The sequence below is a fragment of the Salmo salar genome, chromosome 04 (assembly GCF_965601325.2).
Source record: "Salmo salar chromosome 04, fSalSal1, whole genome shotgun sequence".
Lineage (NCBI taxonomy): Eukaryota > Metazoa > Chordata > Actinopteri > Salmoniformes > Salmonidae > Salmo > Salmo salar.
Genome location: NC_138294.1, coordinates 30,136,607 through 30,157,778, shown reverse-complemented (window position 1 = coordinate 30,157,778; position 21,172 = coordinate 30,136,607). Strand labels below are relative to the sequence as shown.

General features: G+C 46.3%; 2 protein-coding genes across 3 annotated transcripts in view; both read right to left on the bottom strand.

Annotated features, from left to right (window-relative positions):
- LOC106602686 (cyclin-dependent kinase 2-associated protein 2) overlaps positions 1-6,480 on the bottom strand; it is a 299,328-nt gene extending 292,848 nt beyond the window's left edge. The window contains exon 1 of the mRNA XM_082974327.1: positions 6,477-6,480. The gene's annotated coding sequence lies outside the window, so the exon portion shown is untranslated. The remainder of the gene's footprint in view (positions 1-6,476) is intronic.
- LOC106602678 (uncharacterized) lies at positions 940-19,145 on the bottom strand. Of its 2 annotated transcripts, none has more exons than XM_014195433.3 (9): positions 18,990-19,145; positions 12,353-12,456; positions 11,921-11,999; positions 10,958-11,162; positions 10,353-10,424; positions 8,796-9,844; positions 7,559-8,385; positions 6,831-7,055; positions 940-6,750 (listed from the first exon to the last, which is right to left on the bottom strand). In XM_014195433.3, exons 1-9 carry the CDS (start codon positions 19,082-19,084, stop codon positions 6,497-6,499), a joined length of 2,910 nt encoding a protein of 969 aa, XP_014050908.1. In that variant the 5' UTR covers positions 19,085-19,145; the 3' UTR covers positions 940-6,496. The 2 variants fall into 2 exon arrangements, with proteins under 2 accessions (XP_014050908.1, XP_014050910.1); XM_014195435.3 differs by having other exon boundaries at positions 6,846-7,055.
- Between the last annotated feature and the right edge of the window lie 2,027 nt (positions 19,146-21,172).

Genomic DNA, 21,172 nt, shown 5'->3' with positions numbered 1-21,172 from the left:
GGCAAACATTTTCACTATATTAGCCCACACAGCTACAAGGATGCACTTTCATGCCAGGTTTAGGACCTCATATTGTAGCTTATAGATTCAGAAGAAAAGTGTATCGCCAAGAACAGGTCATTAAATAATTCCTAAAATGTACGCTAGCCTAGCTGTAACAGGTATGGAGCATCACACATCCCATTCCAATTCTGTAGCAAGGCGCTTCGCCTCACTGCAGAGTACGCTCTAGACCAGGAGGTCTGGTATAGTTCCCTGGAGAAAGGCAGCCTTTGGGGAGTGTGGCACAACAATCAGGAGAGTAAAACTCAAAATTGTCAGGCCTCCTGAGTGGTGCAGCGGTCTAAGGCAGCTAACTTACACGAGGAAAGCAAAAATCGAGATTGAAAAGTTAGATAAATGGTAAGTTAGCTTCTCTATGTTGACTACACAGCTGATTCAAATGATCAAAGCTTGATGATTAGTTGATTATTTGAAAAAACGAAATGTGCCTCCCTTGGTGTCCCGAGGCCTGAGTTTGGGAATCCCTGATCTAACCCAAAGGTATAGAGGCGTCACTGCAGACCCGGGTTCAATCCTGGGCCGTATCACAACTGGCCGTGATCGGGAGTCCCGTCGGGCGGCACACAATTGGCCCCGCGTTGTCCGGGTTAAGGGAGGGTTTGGCCAGGGTGGTGGGCTTTACTTGGCTCATCGCGCTCAGCGACTCGTTGTGGTGGGCCGGGCGCCTGCAGCCTGACCTCGGTCGTCAGGTGAACGGTGTTTCCGCCGACACATTGGTGCGGCTGGTTTCCTGTGTTTAGAAGCACGGTTTGCCGTTTCGGAGGACGCATGACTCGACCTTCATCTCCCGAGCCCGTTGGGGAGTTGTAACGGTAAGACAACATTTGAAATTGGGAAGAAAAAGGGGGTAAAAATAAATAAAGACTTTGCTGCAAGTGAGTTTTCTGATTGATTTATTAGCAGTGATGCTCTCAAACTGAACAAAGATTTGAGGGGCCAGGACACTGCTCTCCATGCAGCCAAGATAGCAATGGTAATAGCTCTGCTTTGTGTGTTTTCCGTATACATTTGCCTGCTGATCATATTATTAAAGTCTTCGTTTTTCACCATTCTGTCTCTGTTCAGTCCATGTTAAGGCCCAAGCCACCCTAGTTTTAATGATCTAGATAAACGTAGATTTTTTGGGGTGATGACTGCACATAATGTTCATTACAAAAACACAGCTGTTCTACATCAATCTGTAAGATCTTTGTGGTAGCTGTTGTATGACTAAGTAAATACTAGAATAAAAACTGTAGCATCCTGTAGCAGCATATTCCATATAGATTCCATCTGCAAGTCAACATAGAAGAACATACAGTAGTAAACACCAGGGGGTGAATGATGATTGAAAGGATGTTCGACTGGCACTACATAGTCGTAGTCATTTTAAGTGGACAAGGAGAGTGGTAGTACAGTAGGCTAATGTATTGTTAAATGTAGTCAATTGTTACACATAGATATGGGTTGTGTGCTAGTTTGAGTGTAGTCATGTCAGTGTTATGTAGTAGTAGATGCAGGCTACTTGATTATGGATAGTAGGGTGCATAACACTTCATAAATTTGTAAGAAGGGCCAATAATTTAAGAAGGTACAATAGAAATTACGGTTAGAAAATGTGGAAGAGCAGTAGTGGTCACATCTATCAAAAATATGTATGTTTGTTTCTAACTTCAAGTATGTCTAGTAATCAAGTTGACTTAAGCTGGTAAATTTGTAGTAATGTTGGTATTGTTAGCTTTGGAGCTCTTACAGAAAATTGAGAGAAACTGAAAGAAGTAAAGATTCCATGGAATGTCATAAGCACTAATTACAAGTGAAGATTCCATAGAATGTCATGACCACTTGCTCTTGAGAGTAGGGGACTAGATAAAGGAAACGGGTTAGGTTAAGCCAGTTGAAGTGCTCACACAGGCAGCCCAATTCTGATCTTTTTTCCACTAATTAGTCTTTTGACCAATTACATCAGATCATCAAAAGACCAATTAGCGGAGGGGAAAAAAAGATCAGAATTGGCTGCCTTTCTGAACAGCTTGCTTGGCTCCGTACAAACTGCAATGGCTGAGAAGAATCAAACCCCTCCCTTGGATCTTTCCCTCCAATGCTTTTGAGGAGGTGAGGAGAGAAGACACAAGGAATGGAGGAAATATTAATTGGCCTTTTCTCAATTGGGTACACACATTTAAAAACGACATACTACTTATTTTATCAATAGCATTCCTAGCACAACTAGCTACATTTCTTTTTACTACCTTACATATACATTTTACGATTCCACCCCCATAAATAGAATTTTCCTGATGATGAGAATGAGTCTAGCGAAGTAGGAGTTTCATTTCTGCTGCTCTATAACAGGTCTTGGATTGAATCCTGGGGCGTATTCATTACGGAAACAGATTACCGTTTAGGAAGCAAACAGAGCAAAACAAGAGTTTATATTGGTCAAATTCAGGTTAGGTCCCTCTCCGTTTCGTTAGGTTTGCTTCCGTTTAGGAAATGTTTTTCACCAGAATTGGCATAATGAATACACCCCCAGGCCTCACTCTTGTTCTGAGGGAAGCTCAGCCTCATGGGCAGATCTAATGTAATTGGTTGGATGAAAGTTCAGTGGGCAGCACTTAGGAGTTTACGGGTAAAATGTTTTTATAAATAGGCCTAACAGGTGGCAGGTAGCGACCTGCAAGGTTGCCAGTTCGTATCCAGGTTGCAACTTTTGTTTACAACCTTACCTAACATTCTTTACTAACAATATTTCTAATCTAACTGTATACGTTTCAAAGGGCTCCAATCAATCCGTATCGCGGAAATTCAGCTTTGTAGCACGATGGACAATTAAAGGCAATGTTCCCGGTTTGAAATATGAGTAAAAAAAAAAGACTGGTGCACTCACCCCTGCTGGTGCAGTGGACTAGGCCATAAGATAGGGACCAAAAGGTCATACGTTTGAATCTTGCCCCCTTGGTGTAAGATTTTTTTTCTGGAAGTATTATATAGCATAAAGCCTTTCATCTGGATTCATCTTTATTTTGTTGTTGAAGTTAATACCTGGTAAGATAGTATACTATCCTACAAGTCAGGGCCCATATTCATAAACCCTAGAGCAGCTATGCTGATCAAATCAAATGTATTTATATAGCCCTTCTTACATCAGCTGATATCTCAAAGTGCTGTACAGAAACCCAGCCTAAAACCCCAAACAGCAAGCAATGCAGGTGTAGAAGCACGGTGGCTAGGAAAAACTCCCTAGAAAGGCCAAAACCTAGGAAGAAACCTAGAGAGGAACCAGGCTATGAGGGGTGGGCCAGTCCTCTGCTGGCTGTGCCGGGTGGAGATTATAACAGCACATGGCCTAGATGTTCAAATGTTCATAAATGACCAGCATGGTCAAATAATAATAATCACAGTAGTTGTCGAGGGTGCAACAAGTCAGTAACACAAGAGTAGGGTCAGTTTTTCTGTTTACATCAAAATGAATACGATTACATGGGATATGGGGGAGGGGGGGACCTGATCCTAGCTCAACACTCAGATGCTTTATGAATGCAGGTCTAGTTCTGTTTGATTCCAGGGCAACACTCCCATCTGGTGGTCTAGTTAGTGAACTGTATGGTGTAGAAAAATAAAGCACTCCACCCATGGGATTTACTTGGGAAGTTAACATTTTGGACTATGTTCCAATTTTCTCTTCTTCCTCCCAAAGTGTGCACCTGTTCACTTTCCTTCATGATTAAAGGAAATTTGAAAATAAATATTGTGGAAACTCCCACTAGCCCATGCATCCACCAATTCAAGTAGTAAACAAGTGTACACTTCAGGAGAAATAATATATTTTTGGGACGCAGCCATTGTTAGTGCATTGAAAGAATCATATTTCAGAAATATGACTTGAACTTTCCATCAGACTTATATAAAACATAACACAAACAAACCAAGCCATTGTGTAGTTTTTCCCCTTTATGTGTTTCTGTGAATATTTACAAAACCATAGGCCTATGTACAATACCAACTCGCAAATTAACAAATAAGCTACGGATAGCACAACCACACCAGTTTACGCAATGATCATATTTTTTTATGTACACTGAAGCTGGCAAGATGATAGCGTGAAACAATGTAAGATTATATGTGATTATGTTAAATAAATTCAACTATCTGTCGAGAGGCGTTGGGTGGTTTTATTCCAATAAAACAAGACGTCGGGTTACTTGGCGCTCTGATTAACCTACAAAAGAAACCTAGCTCTGGTCCGGGGCGTTAGTGCGACTTGCTAAAGCTGAGAAGGCTCCGGCCGGGATTCAACCCGACCGCGCTTCTTCTGCAATACACTTTTTTAAAAGGCAATGTTCCCGCGTTCGTGGAGACCTTGTGCATGGTAAACTGCATGTGTTGGCTTAATCGGAAATTACCTTTAAAATGTCAAGCGCGCTATAACGCATATCTACCAATGATCGGATTGAATGCCGGCCTAAGAGTTAGCAAGCCACACCAACAACCTGGACTAGAGCTACAAGCAGCCCATCATCTAACCGCAATGAACCATAGAGACTAGAGTAGCTTAAAAAAGACTGGAGCTACACTGGTCAGTCTGAAAAGACAAAACGATCAACAAACGACGCAACAACACCATGTAAAAAAAAATATATATATGTATATAACGTGGCATAGTATTCAGCTATGCTCACTCTTCTGAAAAATGCCCCCCACTTAGTAACATAGAACACAGCCAAGTTAAATACGGATCTCTGCACATCGCAGAAGAATGGCCCGACGGGCTAATGCACCTTTTTAAATCGCTTTTAAGAAAACGCATGTGCAACAGGCTCAAAATAAAAGAAAGATGCCAACAACAAGAATATACTTGGTGTATTTTAGGCAAAAGCAGTATTCAACTTCTGTCTTGTAGTGTCAATTTTGACGGGAGCTGAAAAGCCCCAAGCTGACTATAGTGTCTTAGGTAGTCCAAAAAGAAACTTCACATTGATGGTGGCGTTTCCTTTCCCCCCCCCTCACTCTAACCCAGGGTCTCTCTAGCTCCGCTCCTGGGGTGCAGGCTTTTGCTCCGGCCCAGCACTATTAACACACCCGTTTTAAGTAATGAACTAAGCATGGTCTTTCAGTCAGGTCTAGTTTGATCAGGTGAGTTAGGGCTGGGCTGGAACTAAAGCATGCACTCTCCAGGACTGGGTGTTGCGAGACCCTATAACATCTTCTCAGCACTAGAAATACACACACTACAGCCTCAAACTCTAACAGTGTCAAGATTTTTTGTGTTCAGAAACGTCCCTTCAACACTTGAGTGTCAAAAACACCCATGAAACACTGGAGCCCAGAAAATCTGAATACAACAATCTGTGGTGTGTTATCATTAACATTATCATCATTATAACGTCATCATCATTCACATTGTTCGTCTTGTTTTGGAGAGAAAACAAAATGAACATGTCCATGTACACTGTATACTACACAGGTTGTGGCAACTCCTACACAGTCACTCATTCTCTCACTCCCAGTCTCTCCCTTGCTTTGTCTCGGAGGACTATATATAAGGGTATGAATAGCTAGGTTTCCATCCAATTGGTGACAGATATTCAAAAATCTGCATAAAAACAACATGCGCATTTTCCCACCAGAAATGTTTCCATCAAATCGACTGTGCGCGACGATGTAGTGCACATAAAAATACCTTTTGCTGTTGAATTCCCGTGTACCGAATAAAAAATAAGTTAAATGGGTTTCCATCAAATTTTCAACTCTACGGATGGGTTTCTCACAAAAAGTGTTGTTATATTGTGATGAGTCTGCCCAGTCTGGTATTGGAAAATCGCGCAGGCGCACGCATAGCCTACATGATGAGAATATTATGGCCAAAAGAGCGAGATTATTTTCATTTGTCAAATGGCAGCCAAGCATCGATCATTTCACCAGAACAAGACCCTGGATATTTCTTGTAAAAGAGCATCAAGCTCATCACCTTGCACTTTCGATATGATGGTTTCTATATCAATATTTGCGCATAAAAGCATTTCCACCGACATTTCTCGTGTACTTCATTTTACCCACACAAAAAGATCCCACCTTGTCTAGCGTATTTTGTTTTGTTGACATTTGGAAAGTTTATCGAAACATTTTCTGTTTCCATCAGGCCTGTCGTGACATTTTTGACCCGACATGGACTTTTCTGCCATTAAAAGGTTGGATGGAAACCTGCTTAATGAGATGTAGGCTACGTTCCAATACCCACATTAGCGTACCACTTCGAACACACGCCCACTACATTGCTTCCTTAAACGTCAACTCTGTTGCACCACAGAGTTGACCATCAGCACTGCTGTAATGTTACAGAGTTGACCACTCCTCTGTTTTGGCTTCCTTCATTCTATGTAGTATGCAAGTGTGGATACTGTGGAGCTATTGTCGTGTCCGTCCATCAATCTCCGTCTGTCCATCAGTCTTCTCAGCACACCATGATTGGCGTCCCGTCGTCCTCGCGCCGCTGGTTCTTCTTGAGCAGCTGGATGCGGTTGTGACAGTAGAATTTGATGGCCCGCCAGTCGCGCCTGTTGGTGACCAGCAGCGGGCAGCTCTGAAGGCAGCGCTCGCAGTCGGCCTTGGCGGGCACGCGCAGCTCGGCGATGTTGGAGGTCAGGTGCTCCTCCACGGCGGCGCGCTCCGCGTCTGACCACGGGCGCTTGAGGACGCCGCGTTTGCCTGTGCGGGGAGAGTGTGGGTTAGTACACACGGGTGGATCTGTGTAGACATGTTTTTGGAGTGAACACACACACACACACCTGATTTGGGCCCACCTGAGCCTCTCCTGTGGCCGGGGAGCGAGGGGGAGAGGGGCGATGCGGAGGAGGGCGTGACCTTGAGTTTCCTGGCACGCGGCGTCCTGCTGTTGGTCCTGCCCTTCCTCACCATCAGCAGGCTGGGAGGGGCCACCTCGCCCTTCTCCTTCCCCCCCTCGCCGTCAGAGTCGCCCTCCGAGTACGAGTCGGCCGAGTTGCCTGACATCACTGTAGGGGGAGAAAGAGAAGGGTCAAATACATGTTTCTCAACTTTAACTACAGCGCTGGTCCTCATCATACTAAAGGGCAGTCCAAAATGAAAAATCATCATGAGACGACGGTAAACTGTTTAACCCCCTAGAGTCGATTTGGCGCATTGCCGCCTCACACTAATTAACATCATAAACAAAGTCCCCATCAAAATGTCAGTTTAAGCTAGAGATCCACCGCATCCGCCGATGTCGCACTTCCACATCTGCAGTGGGTGGCGGCCGGGTGGTGTGTCAGACCGTGAGACATCCCGAAAATCGGTCTTCTCACGAATAGTCCGATCGGTTTGACCTAGAGCTAACCTTTCTCTAACGGTCATCATGCTTTGTTCCATCCGTTCCATTATATCAAGCAGGTTGAATCAAGCTCACTTAATACACAGTAAAGGAGAGAAAAATAACTCCACTTCTAGCTTGACTAGTCAGGTCTGACATATATGTCAATCCTCAGTGTTTCCTTACCGTCAAGCTCCAGACAGATGTGGTGGAGGCTCATCCCCCGGAACAGCACGCCGTCTCTCTCCCCGCAGAGCACCACGCGCCCCACTCTACCCATCAGCCCCGGGTCCTGGCCAATCCCGCCGCAGCTCTGCGTCACGTGGTACTCACGCTCCAGGAAGTGTTCCAGGCGCTCTATGGCGTTCCCGCCCGGCTGTCCTGGCTCCTCCCCCTCGCCGAGCAATAGCAGCTGGGTCAAGATGGCGACCTGGCGCCGGACGCGCGTCTGGGTGAGGGCGCGGGGGTTCCGGGTGCCGCTGGAGCGGGCCAGGCTCCGGAGGAGATCGGTGCCCCGGAGGGGGGTGGCTGGAGAGTGGTATGGCCGGGCGAAGACATACGGGTTCTGGGGATCGACGCCGACATCTTGCCTGGTCTGGAGGAGGAGTTCCAGACACGGCTCGCAGTGCGGTGGCAGGATAAGAGGCTGGACTCTTCCTCGTTTTCCCTGGACACCTACTCGAGGCAAATGCGGAAGCACGAGACGCTCAAAGGGCGAAAGCGATGCCTCCAGGGGTGTGAGGGCGGGCGGGGCGCCGGGGGGCACCGGCGGGGGGCACTGGGGGGTGACACGGGCGCGGTATTCGGCTATGACCAGTTTGGAGACCTCGCACTCGCGGCGACGGTTGTAGAGGATGAGCAGGGCGAGGGAGGAGTGGCACAGGAGGCGCCAGGCCTCGGCGGATTGGAGCTGGCGGGACAGGGAGAGGAAGGCAGAGTGCTGGAGCCTGCGGAGGTAGAGAACCAGGGAAGACAGGGAGGAGAGGAGGGGTAGCATGTGGAGACGGCCCGAACTGAGGGAGAGGGGGGGTAGAAGAGAAAGAGAGAGGGGGAAAGGAGAGGGAGAGAGATTTGTTTTAATTGCAGGTGTCAGTTATTCATTTATTCAACGCACAATACAACAGGGAAAAATGTTTTCAAAGTATCTGCTATCCTCATTACCTTTATTATAATGATAACATCACATCAGCAGTTTGAAGTTACTTTTAAGTCAGTCTCAGTTGATTGATTTTACCAATCTAATTTGAGCATGCTAAAAGCATTCCTACTGTTTTACATCCACCAATGCAGAAGCTAAGCAGCAGTTCAGTTTGCTGGCACTTTGCTGATACATCAACTACTTTCTCACTATCCATTTGATGAGGTGAATTTGTCATTTAGGTAGTCCTTTAACGGAGTACCAACCCCCCCCCACAGCACTCACCTCAACAACTCCTTCTCCTTCTCCTCCGCTCCACTGTCATCTTCCATCATTCCGCTCTCCTCCTCCTCTTCTTCATTTTCATCCTCTTTAGGCAGCCGCTCCACCTTTTTGGGCGTCTGCTGAAAGACGTGGGGACAAGCCGTCTCTGCCTCTTCTTTGGGCCTCACCACCGCCACTTCCACCAGGTCGTTCTCCTCTTCCTCCTCCTCTTTTTCCTTCTTCACTTTGCGCAGTCCCGCCTTTCTGGGCGGGGTCACAGCCACCGGAGGCGGGCTTCTCTTCAGAACGGACACGGCCACGGCACTGCGTCCTCGGGGCGGAGTCAACACCAGGGGGGAGGAGTTTCTCCCGACGGCAGAGGAAGGGGACTGGGCGGTGGTGGCGGAGGGACGTTGAGGAGACAGGGAGAGCGCGGCGGCTGCGGCGCCCCCCTGTGGTGGCTTGTGGGAATTTTGCTCCGCTCCTGACGCCGCCGCCGATGACCGAGGTTGTTGCTCGGACTGAGCGTGGTGTGCGGCGTGCGCGGCCGCCAGGTGGGGTATAAAGCGCTCGATAAGCGCGGCGCGGATCTCGGGCTGGTTGGGGTGGTGCTTGTCCAGGTGGCGCCCCAGTGAGCGGAAGTGGCGCCCACAGTAAGCACAGCTCAGCTTCTGGGGGGGCACGCCCATGCCAACCCCCCTGGCGATGTTAATACTGATGTTCGCCGTCGTGTTGGGCCCCAACGGAGCAGGGGATTTGAACAGAGAAGGGCGAGAAGAGGTGGAGGAGGAGGGAGGGGGGGAGAAGGTGAGGGGGCGGTATGAAGTGGAGAGGGGAGGGCGGCCTGGGGACGTCCGGTGAGGGGTGGTCCTCTTTTTGGAGGGGGTGGTGGTCCGGCGGCGTTTGCGGCGGCGAGGTGTGCGTCTCTGACTCCCGTCCTCGCCCCCCTCATTCTGGGGATCCGAGTCGCTGGCATTGGAGTGGGAGAGTGGGGAGGAAGAGGGGGAAAGGGGCCAGGAAGGGGTGAGGTAGTCCTGGGCTGAGAGAGAGGGGGGCACGGACTCTTCCTCCTGAGAGCGAGAGATGAGTAGTGTTTGAGCCAGTTGTGTGAGTAGAGTACAGACAAGTGACATAAGACAGACTGTTTAGAGGAGTGGTTCTCACTCCTGGTCCTGGGGAACCAAAGGGGTGCACATTTTCGTTTTTCCTTAGCACTGCACACCTGATTCAAATCATCAAAGCTTGAAGCATTGATGATGAGTTGATCATTTGAATCAGCTGTGTAGTGCTGAGGCAAAAACTAAAAGGTGCACTCCTTTGGGTCCCCAGGACCAGGGTTGAGAACCACTGGTTTAGAGTGTCTGTCAACAGTGGGTGTGTGAATGAGGAGTGTCCATTTAGAGCGTTGAGTGGGCAACACTAGTATATTACAACGCTTAGAATCCTATAAGGAAAGTGAGTTGAGGGTATAGTAGACAGGTGTATGGAATGTAGACATGTAAAACACGCACATCAGTATAGTATTAAGTGTTGTATAAACATAGTAGGCGTATGTAGGCAACAGGTGTCTTTTCTTACCTTTTTGATACTGTTGTTCTCAGGGTCGGAGAGACACTCATATCTCCCTGGAGACACAGTACCACGGAAACCCTGGAGGAATATAGGCTCCATTAACATCCATTGTTATCACCCAGTGCTGTCAATCAGACGGTCAAACCAATAACAGTGGTGCTCAAAAATCAGTCAAATACAGTAATCAGCCAAGGTGAAAATTCCCAGATACCCATGTATTATGGGCCAACCAAAATTACTCAATTTCTGTGAGAAAAAAAGTATTATTTAACCAGAGTAAAAGTAAATCGCTAGTTTCAGTACTTACAACTTGCCTCGGATAACACAAATCATGGATATTGTGGCATACTGTCGATTCAAAATGTAACTATTTTGTAGTTATTTGGCTCACTGCATGTGACATGTGAAATGTAAGTCGTTCGTTGAAAACACTATTCACCAAATAGAAAGATGGGTAAACTGCATTTGACTTTAACTATATCCCAGGTTATAGCTGTACCAGCCATCGCTATGGCTACAGTTACTTAAGCTCTAACAGGTACATCATCATGGTTACTCACCACGGCAACAGTTACTTAGGCTCTCACAGGTATGTCACCATGGTTACTCACCATAGTGTTGTCTCCCCACTCGGTCAGGCTGTAGTCAACGGTGATCTCCTCTCCCTTGGTGATGTCTCGGATCGCTATGACGACCAGACGCACCTGGCTCCCACAGTGTACCTCACGGATGCGGCAGTTTGGAGGAGGGGGGTACATCACCGCCGCCCCCCTGCCCCCGCTGGATCCCTCCTCACCCAGCTCTAAAGACCCACTGCTGAAAGGGGGGAGGGAGGAAGAGAGGTGGGGGGGAGAGATAGGGAGGGAGAGAGAGAAGGGGATGGAGGGAGCTAGATCAGCACACGTGGACCTATGCATACAAAATCAGCAAAAATAGCTAACACACACTTTCAATTACACACTGCAACACACCCACAGCTAACCCACGCAAAACAGCGCAACAATACAAAACATTAGGAACACCTGCTCTTTCCATGACAGACTGACCAGGTGACAGCTTTGATCCCATATTGGATGTCACTTGTTAAATCCACTTCAAATCAGAATAGATGAAGGGGAGGAGACAGGTTAAAGAATGATTTTTAAGCCTTGAGACAATTGAGACATGGATTGTGTATGTGTGCCATTCAGAGGGAGAATGGGCAAGACAAATGATTGCCTTTGAACGGGGTATGATAGTAGGTGCCAGGCACACCGGTTTGTGTCAAGAGCTGCAATGCTGCTGGGTTTTTCACTCTCAACAGTTTCCTGTGTGTATGAAGAATGATCCACCACCCAAATGGACATCCAGCCAACTTGACACACTGTGGGAAGCATTGGAGTCAACATGGGCCAGCATCCCTGTGGAACGCTTTCGACACCTTATACGGTGGGTGGGTGGGGGGTAGGGGTGCGCAACTCAGTATTAGGAAGGTGTCCTTAATGTTTTGTATTTTACATAACAAAAAACACACACACAACCCCCTTCACCCAACACACACAATTATACACACAATAAAAAACACACACACTCACCACATCTGAGCAGGGTCATTGATGTAGCATGGTCCATCTAGTGTTGGTCGTTTGTTCTCTGCAGCCTCCTTACCGTCACCTGAGAGAAGATTATAAAAGGATTACACACGAGCACACACGCGAATGCACACAGACACGCATGCACGAATGCACACACACTGACACGTACGGAAGAACACACACAAGGTCATCAACCTTTCCCCCACCTGAACGCATATGCACGTCACACACCACTCGCGCACGAACACAGTCGCACACGCGAACACAAACACATTTATATAGGTCAGCACGCACACACACACCCCTCTTCCACCCATAACACACACAATCCTGGATGCATACACTCACAAGGACACACACTACACAACTATTACACACACACACACACACACGTGTCAACACAAGAATCATCAATATAGGACAAACACACACCTGGACAGTAGCTGTGTTCCGAGCTGTCCTCCTCATCCTCTGTGACAAAGACTCGGTCGCACACTTTCACCGGCGTTCCCTTCCTTTTCCTCCCACAACCGCGTCTGTGGAACACACACAGGGGGAGAGAGAGAGAGAGATTCTATCAATTTCATCAATGCCCCAGGCAGACCAATCTTCACATCAATCAAGTAGGAAAAGCAATCAATACAATGATCACCAATAGGAACCCAGTCTCAATTTCTGTATCCAATTACTTTCAACCAATAACAACTGAATCATTGATACATTTTTGGGGGGGGATTTAGACTATTTATTGGTCAAATTGCAATTACTTTGGGGAAAAAGCTGAATGCTGACTGGGCAGAATTGGGTCAAATTCTTACTGGGTAAATTGGTGTTGAAGGGACATTTGTGAATCACAAGCCACAATACAAGACACTGATCCAAGGTCTGTGTTGAGTTTCACTCCACTACTAGGGATTCAGGATACAGGGATGGTAAACTAACCAAGATCTGTGACTACGGTGCAGAGTCTAGCCATAGCGTAAAGCCACTTGTAAGAGCAGAAGGATACACTAGGAGCTGATCTGAGCTAATCTTTCTTTGCCTCAATCCTAGCTGTAACCATTCAAATCCAAGCACTAGAAACTGGCTTTGGATCAGTGTGATTTAGGGCAGTTTTCACACACACACACACACACACACACACACACACACACACACACACACACACACACACACACACACGCTGTTTTCTGTAATTCTTTCTATTTTCTCCTTACATGACATTGGAGGCTCTTAAAACTAGGCCATAGGAAGACAGCGCCTTGGTTTCTCAAGTGTTCATTACTGCGTGTGTGTTTGTGCGTGAGGTGTGTGTGTGTGTGTGTGTGTGTGTGTATGTGTGTGTGTGTGTGTGTGTGAGAGAGAGAGACTCTTTGAGCAGAGATATCAACCAGACTCGCTGTCTTTGTATTGATCTGCCCCTCGCTCTCCATCTGGACTCGTGATAACGTGTGTGTGTGTGTGCGTGTGTGTGTGTGCGCGCGCACTGCACTTTCTTGTGTGTGTCTGCATGGTCACTCATGTAAGCTTGGGCCTAGTTGCTCTTTCTTAAAGTAACAGCCTTCTTTTAAATGTGTTTCACCCATTCCCCATTGTGTGAGGTAATTAACATTATCTAGAATGGTCTGTAATGGTAGAGCTATAAGAGGCATTAGCAACAACTGATTTACATACAGTACAGTGGCTTATAGTGTGTGTGTGTGTAGTACAGTACCACAGCCTTTCTAGCCTGGTAAATACCTCCACTTAGGTTACATACACTACATGACCTACAGTATGTGGACACCTGCTCTGCAAACATCTCATTCCAAAATCTTGGGCATTAATATGGATTTGGTCCCCCCCTTTGCTGCTGTAACAGCCTCCACTTTTCTGAGAAGGCTTTCCACTAGATGTTGGAACATCGCTGCGGGGACTTGCTTCCATTCAGCCACAAGAGCATGAGTGAAGTCAGGCACTGATGTTGGGTGATTAGACCTGGCTCGCAGTTGCCGTTCCAATTCATCCCAAAGGTGTTCGATGGAGTTGAGGTCAGGGTTCTATGCAGGCCAGTCAAGTTGTTCCACACCGATCACAACAAACCATTTCTGTATGGACCTTGCTTTGTCATGCTGAAACAGCAAAGGGCCTTCCCCAAACTGTTGCCACAAAGTTGGTAGCACAGAATCATCTAGAATGTCATTGTATGCTGTAGCATTAAGATTCCCCTTCACTGGAACTAAGGGGCCTAGCCCGAACCATGAAAAACAGCCCCAGACCATTATTCCTCCTTCACCAAACTTTACAGTTGGCACTATGCATTGGGGCAGGTAGCTTTCTCCTGGCATCCGCCAAACCCAGATTTGTCTGTCGGACTGCCAGATGGTGAAGTGTGATCCACCACTTCAGAGAACTTGTTCCCATTGCCCAATTTACATTTGTTCCTAATTGTAGTCATTTAGAAGACGCTCTTATCCAGTAGTACACAGTAGTGAGTGCATACATTTTCATACGTTTTTCGTACTGCTCCCCAGTGGGAATCAAACCCACAACCCTGGCGTTGCAAGCGCCATGCTCTACCAACTGAGCACATGGGACCTCCAGAGTCCAATGGCGGTGAGCTTTACACCACTCCAGCCGACGCTTGGCATTGCGCATGGTGATCTTAAGCTTGTGTGTGGCTGCTCGGCCATGGAAACCCTTTCATGGATCACCTGACGAACAGTTCTTTTGCTGACGTTGCTTCCAGAGGCAGTTTGGAACTCGGTAGTGAGTGTTGCAACCGAGGACAGACGATTTTTACACACTTCAGCATTCGGCGGACCTGTCCTATGAGCTTGTGTGGCCTACCACTTCGCGGCTGAGACGTTGTTGCTCCTAGACCTTTCCACTTCACAATAACAGCACTTACAGTTGACTGGGGCAGCTCCAGCAGGACAGACATTTGACGAACTGACTTGTTGGAAAGGTGGCATCCTATGACGGTGCCACGTTGAAAGTCACTGAGCTCTTCAGTAAGGCCATTCTACTGCCAATGTTTGTCTATGGAGACTGCATGGCTGTGTGCTCGATTTTATACACCTGCCAGCAACGGGTGTGGCTGAAATATCCGAATCCACTAATTGTGTGTGTGTGTGTGTATGTATGTATGTATGTATGTATGTATGTATGTATGTATGTATGTATGTATGTATGTATGTATGTATGTATGTATGTATGTATATATATATATATATATATATATATATATATATATATATATAGTGTATTTCCTAACCAATTTGTTCCAATGGAATTTTGCTTATTTCTCCTTGATGGCTTTATGTGTCTTCAAATACAGCAGGTGGGACAAGTGGGAAATTGTCTACTACTATGTGTGTTTGTGAATTCTACATGATTCAATGCACTACGACCACACATTATATAGTGCACTACTTTTGACCAGGGACCAGTTATGACCACGTCATATCGCCAGTCTCTAGGATTTACCATGACATGTTCACGTAAACCCAACCAGGATTGAGGAAGTAAGTCCACAGGAGTGTCTCTCTTGGTGATATTACATTGTGTGTGTGTGTGTGTGTGTGTGTGTGTGTGTGTGTGTGTGTGTGTGTGTGTGTGTGTGTGTGTGTGTGGTGTGTGTGTGTGTGTGTGTGTGTGTGTGTGTGTGTGTGTGTGTGGTCTATTCTAGTACTGTCTAATCAGATGTCTCTCTTCTCCATTCCATCTGTCCTTCACTCTATCACTCCCTTTCTCTTCCTCCCATTGATTCTCTCCATTCCCCTATCCCTGCACATCTCTCCCTCTCCTCTCTCCCACAAACAAACACACTCTCTCACACACACACAGCCCTCCGCCTTTGCCAACCCACATACACACACAAATACACAAACAAGTCCTCACTCAAGACCAACATGTGCACACACACACACACACTTTTCAGCCAAGCTCACATGCACGCACACACACCCCTCCCCCCTCTCTAGAACTCACACACACACACACACACACACACACACACACACACACACACACACACACCACACACACACACACACACACACACACACACAGACTCGCTCAAGCGCACACACACTCACTGTCTCTCTCCCTCCCTCTCTCTCAAATATCCAAACCCACAGTCTCATGTTCCCTCTCTCACACACACACTCACACAAAATGCACACACTCATAGAAAGAATACACACACACCCAATCTACAGCATACACACTCCTAGACTTTTTTCTCTCTGTAACACACACACACACACTCCAGAAAACATGCACCATCTCTTTCGCCCATGCATGCACATACATTTTAATACACACACACATCCTCTCACACACTACACTAGTCTCCATAAGGCACGCATGCACACACTCACACGCAATCCTCTTCGCACACTCTCCCTCCTCCATGGATAACATTCTCTCTACACGCACACACTCCCACCCTCCCCCCACTCACACACACACACAAACACACACACACACTGTCCTTCCCTCTTTCATAAACAAAGTAGATGCATAAACACTCTCCTTTCCTCTGTCTCTTACATACACGCAAACACACTGTCCTTGTCTAAGACACTCTCTCACTCACTCACACACACACACACACACACACACACACACACACACACACACACACACACACACACACACACACACACACACACACACACACACACAACCTTGTCTCTGTATCCTCCTTTCACACACACCCTTCCCTTTTTCTCTCTGCCTGCAGAATACACACACACACACACACACACACACACACACACACACACCCCTCCCCCTTCTCCCTCTGCCTCCAGAACAAACACACACAGGCACGCACACACAGACACACACATTCTCTCTCTCTCTCGCTCACACACACACACACACACAGCCTTTTTTTTCTCCCCAAGACACACAGACACTCATTCTCCCTCCCTTCTCTGTTTCAAAAGCGCACGCACGCACAAACACACACACACACACACACACTTCCTCACCCTCTCTCCATCACACCCTCCCCTTCTCTTTCCCTCTCACACACACCCTCCCTCTTCTTGCTTTCTCCCCTTTAAACACACACACTCCCCCTCTCTCTCTCTCTCTCTCTCTCTCTCTCTCTGTGTGTGTAACACACCCTCCCCCCTCTCTGTAACACACACACACACACACACACACACACACACACACACACACACACCCTCCCCTTCTCTCTTCGTCACAAACACACTCTATCCCTCCATTTCTTAAAGACAGACACACACACTTTTCTTCACCAGTCTTCACTGTCAGTTTAAAATAACTAACCAAAAACTCAAATCTCTCACACACACACACACAAAATATGATACCACAAAATATTAGTCTCTTACCATCCTAAACTATTCTTTCTACTTTGAAGACAACACACTACTGGAAAGTCAGAAACACATTCTCACTCACACACACAATCTTCCCCTTTGCTTTATCCCTTCTACAAACACACACACACCCACATTTCTTGGTTACACATAAACACACTAGTCCCTCACACACATACCACTCCTCTCTTCCCCTCACACACACACACACACCCTCCCCCACTAAGCAACACACTCTTCCCTCCCCTTCCCTGTACCTCTCTCACACACTTCCCCTCTATCTCTCCCTCACACACTAACTCCCCCTTTATTACACAAATATGCTCACCCTCACGTACACACACGTCCTTCAGTCTCTCTCACAGCTCTCTCCTCACACACACTCTCTATGCCTAAAAACACACCTTATTTAATTTTCCTCACACTGCTCTCTCTCACCCCTTTCTCTCACACAATCTCAGAAAAATACACCTTTTCACTTTCCCCCTTCCTCTCCCCTTCACACCCCCCCCCCCCACACACACACATTTATTCAATTTCTCCTCTTCCTCTCTCACACACACATGAATACACACACCCTCCCTCTCTTAAACACACACACACACACACACCACATACACACACACACACACTCACACAACTCCTCCCCTCCTTTCTCTCTCACACACACACACATACACTCTCATACACACATGCCACCCCCTCTAGCACACACACCACACACTCCCCCTCTCTCTCACACACTGTGCTCATTCCACTCACACACTCTTGTTCTCTTTGTCACAGTCTCTCCACACTACACGCACCCCCTCCCTCTCACACACACACACATACTGTCTCTGTCACGCACACACTCTCCCTCTCTCCAACACACACACACACACTCATCCCCCCTCTCTCTATCACACACTCCCCCTCCCCCCTCTTTCACACACACACACACACACACACACACACACACACACACACACACACACACCTCCCCCTTGCTCACACACACACTCCCTCCCCCTCTCTCTGGCACACACACTCCCCCATCCCTCCCCTCTCACACACACACACACACACACACACACACAGTGCTCGTTCCTTTCTCTCACGCTCTCTCTTCTCCCTGTGTGTGTGAGAGCTCTCTCTTCTCACACAACCACACACGCACACAGAGGGAGAGAGGCTCTGGTAGCATATATAACAAGTCACCATAGCAAAAACGAACAAATATATTATATTGGGTTTACTTCTGTTTTTTAAGAGTATCTACTAGTACCGTTTGATAACTCGTTGGTTGGCTAGTGTTAGCTAGTAGTTCACATACAATTCACACTTGAGAAAAATTTGCTAACTACACAAGTACAGAAGTTGCTAAATTAGCTAGCTAGCTCGTACAGTTCTCGCACACACGTACACGCGGGCGCGCGCGCGGAAACACACACACACACACACACACACACACACACACCATCAAGCTGCTTTGTGAAGTGGGTAGCAACAAATGAATTATAGTCTAATGAACATTATACTATAATTTATATGGGTTTCTCACACAATATCTCGCGCAGAATAAGTTAATAACGAATGTATTACAACTTTAATTTCAGCCTACAATATAGCGTTAGCTCAACACACACACATACACACACACACCATCTCGCTCGCTCGCGCTGTCACACAGTCACTTCAGAAAAATACCTATGGCTACTAATTAACTAACTGACTAAAACCCTCACCCCCGAGGTGTCGGCGCCGGTTTGGTTCCCTCTCCGTCGCTGTCCAGGGTCGGTGGTTCCCGGTAGTCGAAGAGCGAGAGTACGGTCTCCGCCATGTTAACAATCAACTAGTCTTCTCCGTCCCTCTCTCGCTCTCCGGTTCTCTCCACTAGCTCACCCGAAGGTTATTCTAGCCACTCCCATTGCTTCAGAGCGGAGGGATGGAGAAAATACATAAAACAACAAGCTACTAAACGATATGCTTAGCTCGTATATTGTTTAGCTCATATATAACAAAGAATTAACATCCATACATTGTGGTAATGGTAGGGTCGTTTTAAAGGGAATATGCTTAGAATGCTTATTCCTTGGAAGTACGGTAAAGATCCAACCCTACATATATACGCAATGGACTCGTCTGAGGAGAGAGGATGAAAAAAATAGTTGTTGCCTAATGCTTACCGGTTTCTAGGAGAAGAATTGATTAGCTTGGTAACTGACTGTAACTGGAAGAAGGGGAAACAATGTCTGTCTTTGTCTCTTTCTGGATTTACCAGCGATTTTAAAGACGTTTTCTTGCTGAGAGTAATGTTTTACCCTTGCAAGAACTCCCAAGATTTCATCAGAGTTGACTTTGAATTAAACTGCTGAGGCAACTTTATTGTGCTCATTAGCGCCACCTAGTTTATTACCCAACAACAACGTAATTTCTTACAGTGTTCTCCATGTACACCAAGTCAGAACCGTAGGATAAATAAATGGGGTATATAAGCAGACAATGAAAGCTCTTACAACATTTGATGATTACATTTATCAAAAACAGGTTATAGGCTACATGTGCACAACCAAGTCAGAACAGTAGGAGAAATTAAGAGGTGAAAATAGGCCATTGTTTTTTTTTTTTGGAGGGGGGGGGGGGGTGAGGCACATGGACTACTAACAGCTTACTACACAACATACACTTAGTATTACTTTCTTAGCTACAGTGTACATATATCCCTGGCATATTACATAATTTATGCAGCAGCATACAATACATTTTTGGATTCACCTTGTTGTGCTGTGCTCACTTGAACAGGAAGGTCATCAAACTTTGTCATCAAAGTCTGCCAATCTCTGGATTTATGGTGCTTTTAAGACAACTGGGAAGAAGAAAAAAATAATAATCATGATGACGTCAGTGATCTTCAGGTTGTAGCTCTAGAAAGAGGCCCGAGTTCCGAATGTACAATTCCGAGTTGGATTAAAGTTCAAAGCGTATTTTCCCAGTCGTAGCTCGTTTTTCCCGAGTTCCCAGTTGTTTTGAACTCACTAAAGTCAGATTTTGCAGTTCCGAGTTAACAGTTGTTTTGTGCACGGCACAAATCATGCTTGTTTGACAGCATGGCCAATGTTGAATGTTTATCATTTTAAACTAGGAAAAGAGACCCTTAATCTTAGACTTGGGACCACACAGCCACTCCACTGAATAGCAGGCTAATGATTGCTTTGCAAGGCTTGCAGTTAGCCACTGATTCCTTCCAAACCACTCATTGTTGAATTAGCGATTTCCAACTTGTTGTGTAATGTTTATGTCCAATGGCTGATGAGCACCGATATGTTTTATCTATAATTTCTCTTTATTATTTATCTTCATATGACAAGGATTAAAATGTATTTGCTAGTAGATTGTCGACTTGATTCATGATGATGACTGCTAGCTAAGAATTTGAAAGTATGATGTTGACACGATCAGTCCAATCAAAGCTACTGTAGGTATAACGTGATTTGACGTCATTTTATCTGTGGCCAATGACCTTGAGCCTTCTAGGATGGGCACTTCTAATGTAACTCAAATCAAATCAAAGTTTATTTGTCATGTGCGCTGAATACAACAGGTGTAGACCTTACAGTGAAATGCTTACTTACAGGCTCTAACCAATAGTGCAAAAAAGGTATTAGGTGAACAATAGCTAGGTAAAGAAATAAAACAACAGTAAAAAGACAGGCTATATACTGTAGCGAGGTTATAAAAGTAGCGAGGCTACATACAGACACTGGTTAGTCAGGCTGATTGAGGTAGTATGTACATGTAGATATGGTTAAAGTGACTATGCATATATGATGAACAGAGAGTAGCAGTAGCGTAAAAGAGGGGTTGGCGGGTGGTGGGTGGGACACAATGCAGACAGCCCGGTTAGCAAATGTGCGGGAGCACTGGTTGG

What these genes read in the sequence shown, in the direction of transcription:
- LOC106602678 (XM_014195433.3), bottom strand. Translation starts at nt 19,084, where the DNA reads ATGGCGGAGACCGTACTCTCGCTCTTCGACTACCGGGAACCACCGACC. An exon ending in CCGGCGCCGACACCTCGGGG is followed by an intron (nt 12,457 to 18,989) that starts GTGAGGGTTTTA and finishes TGTGTTCCACAG; the next exon opens with ACGCGGTTGTGGGAGGAAAA. An exon ending in CTCAGGTGGGCCCAAATCAG is followed by an intron (nt 6,751 to 6,830) that starts GTGTGTGTGTGT and finishes CTCCCCGCACAG; the next exon opens with GCAAACGCGGCGTCCTCAAG.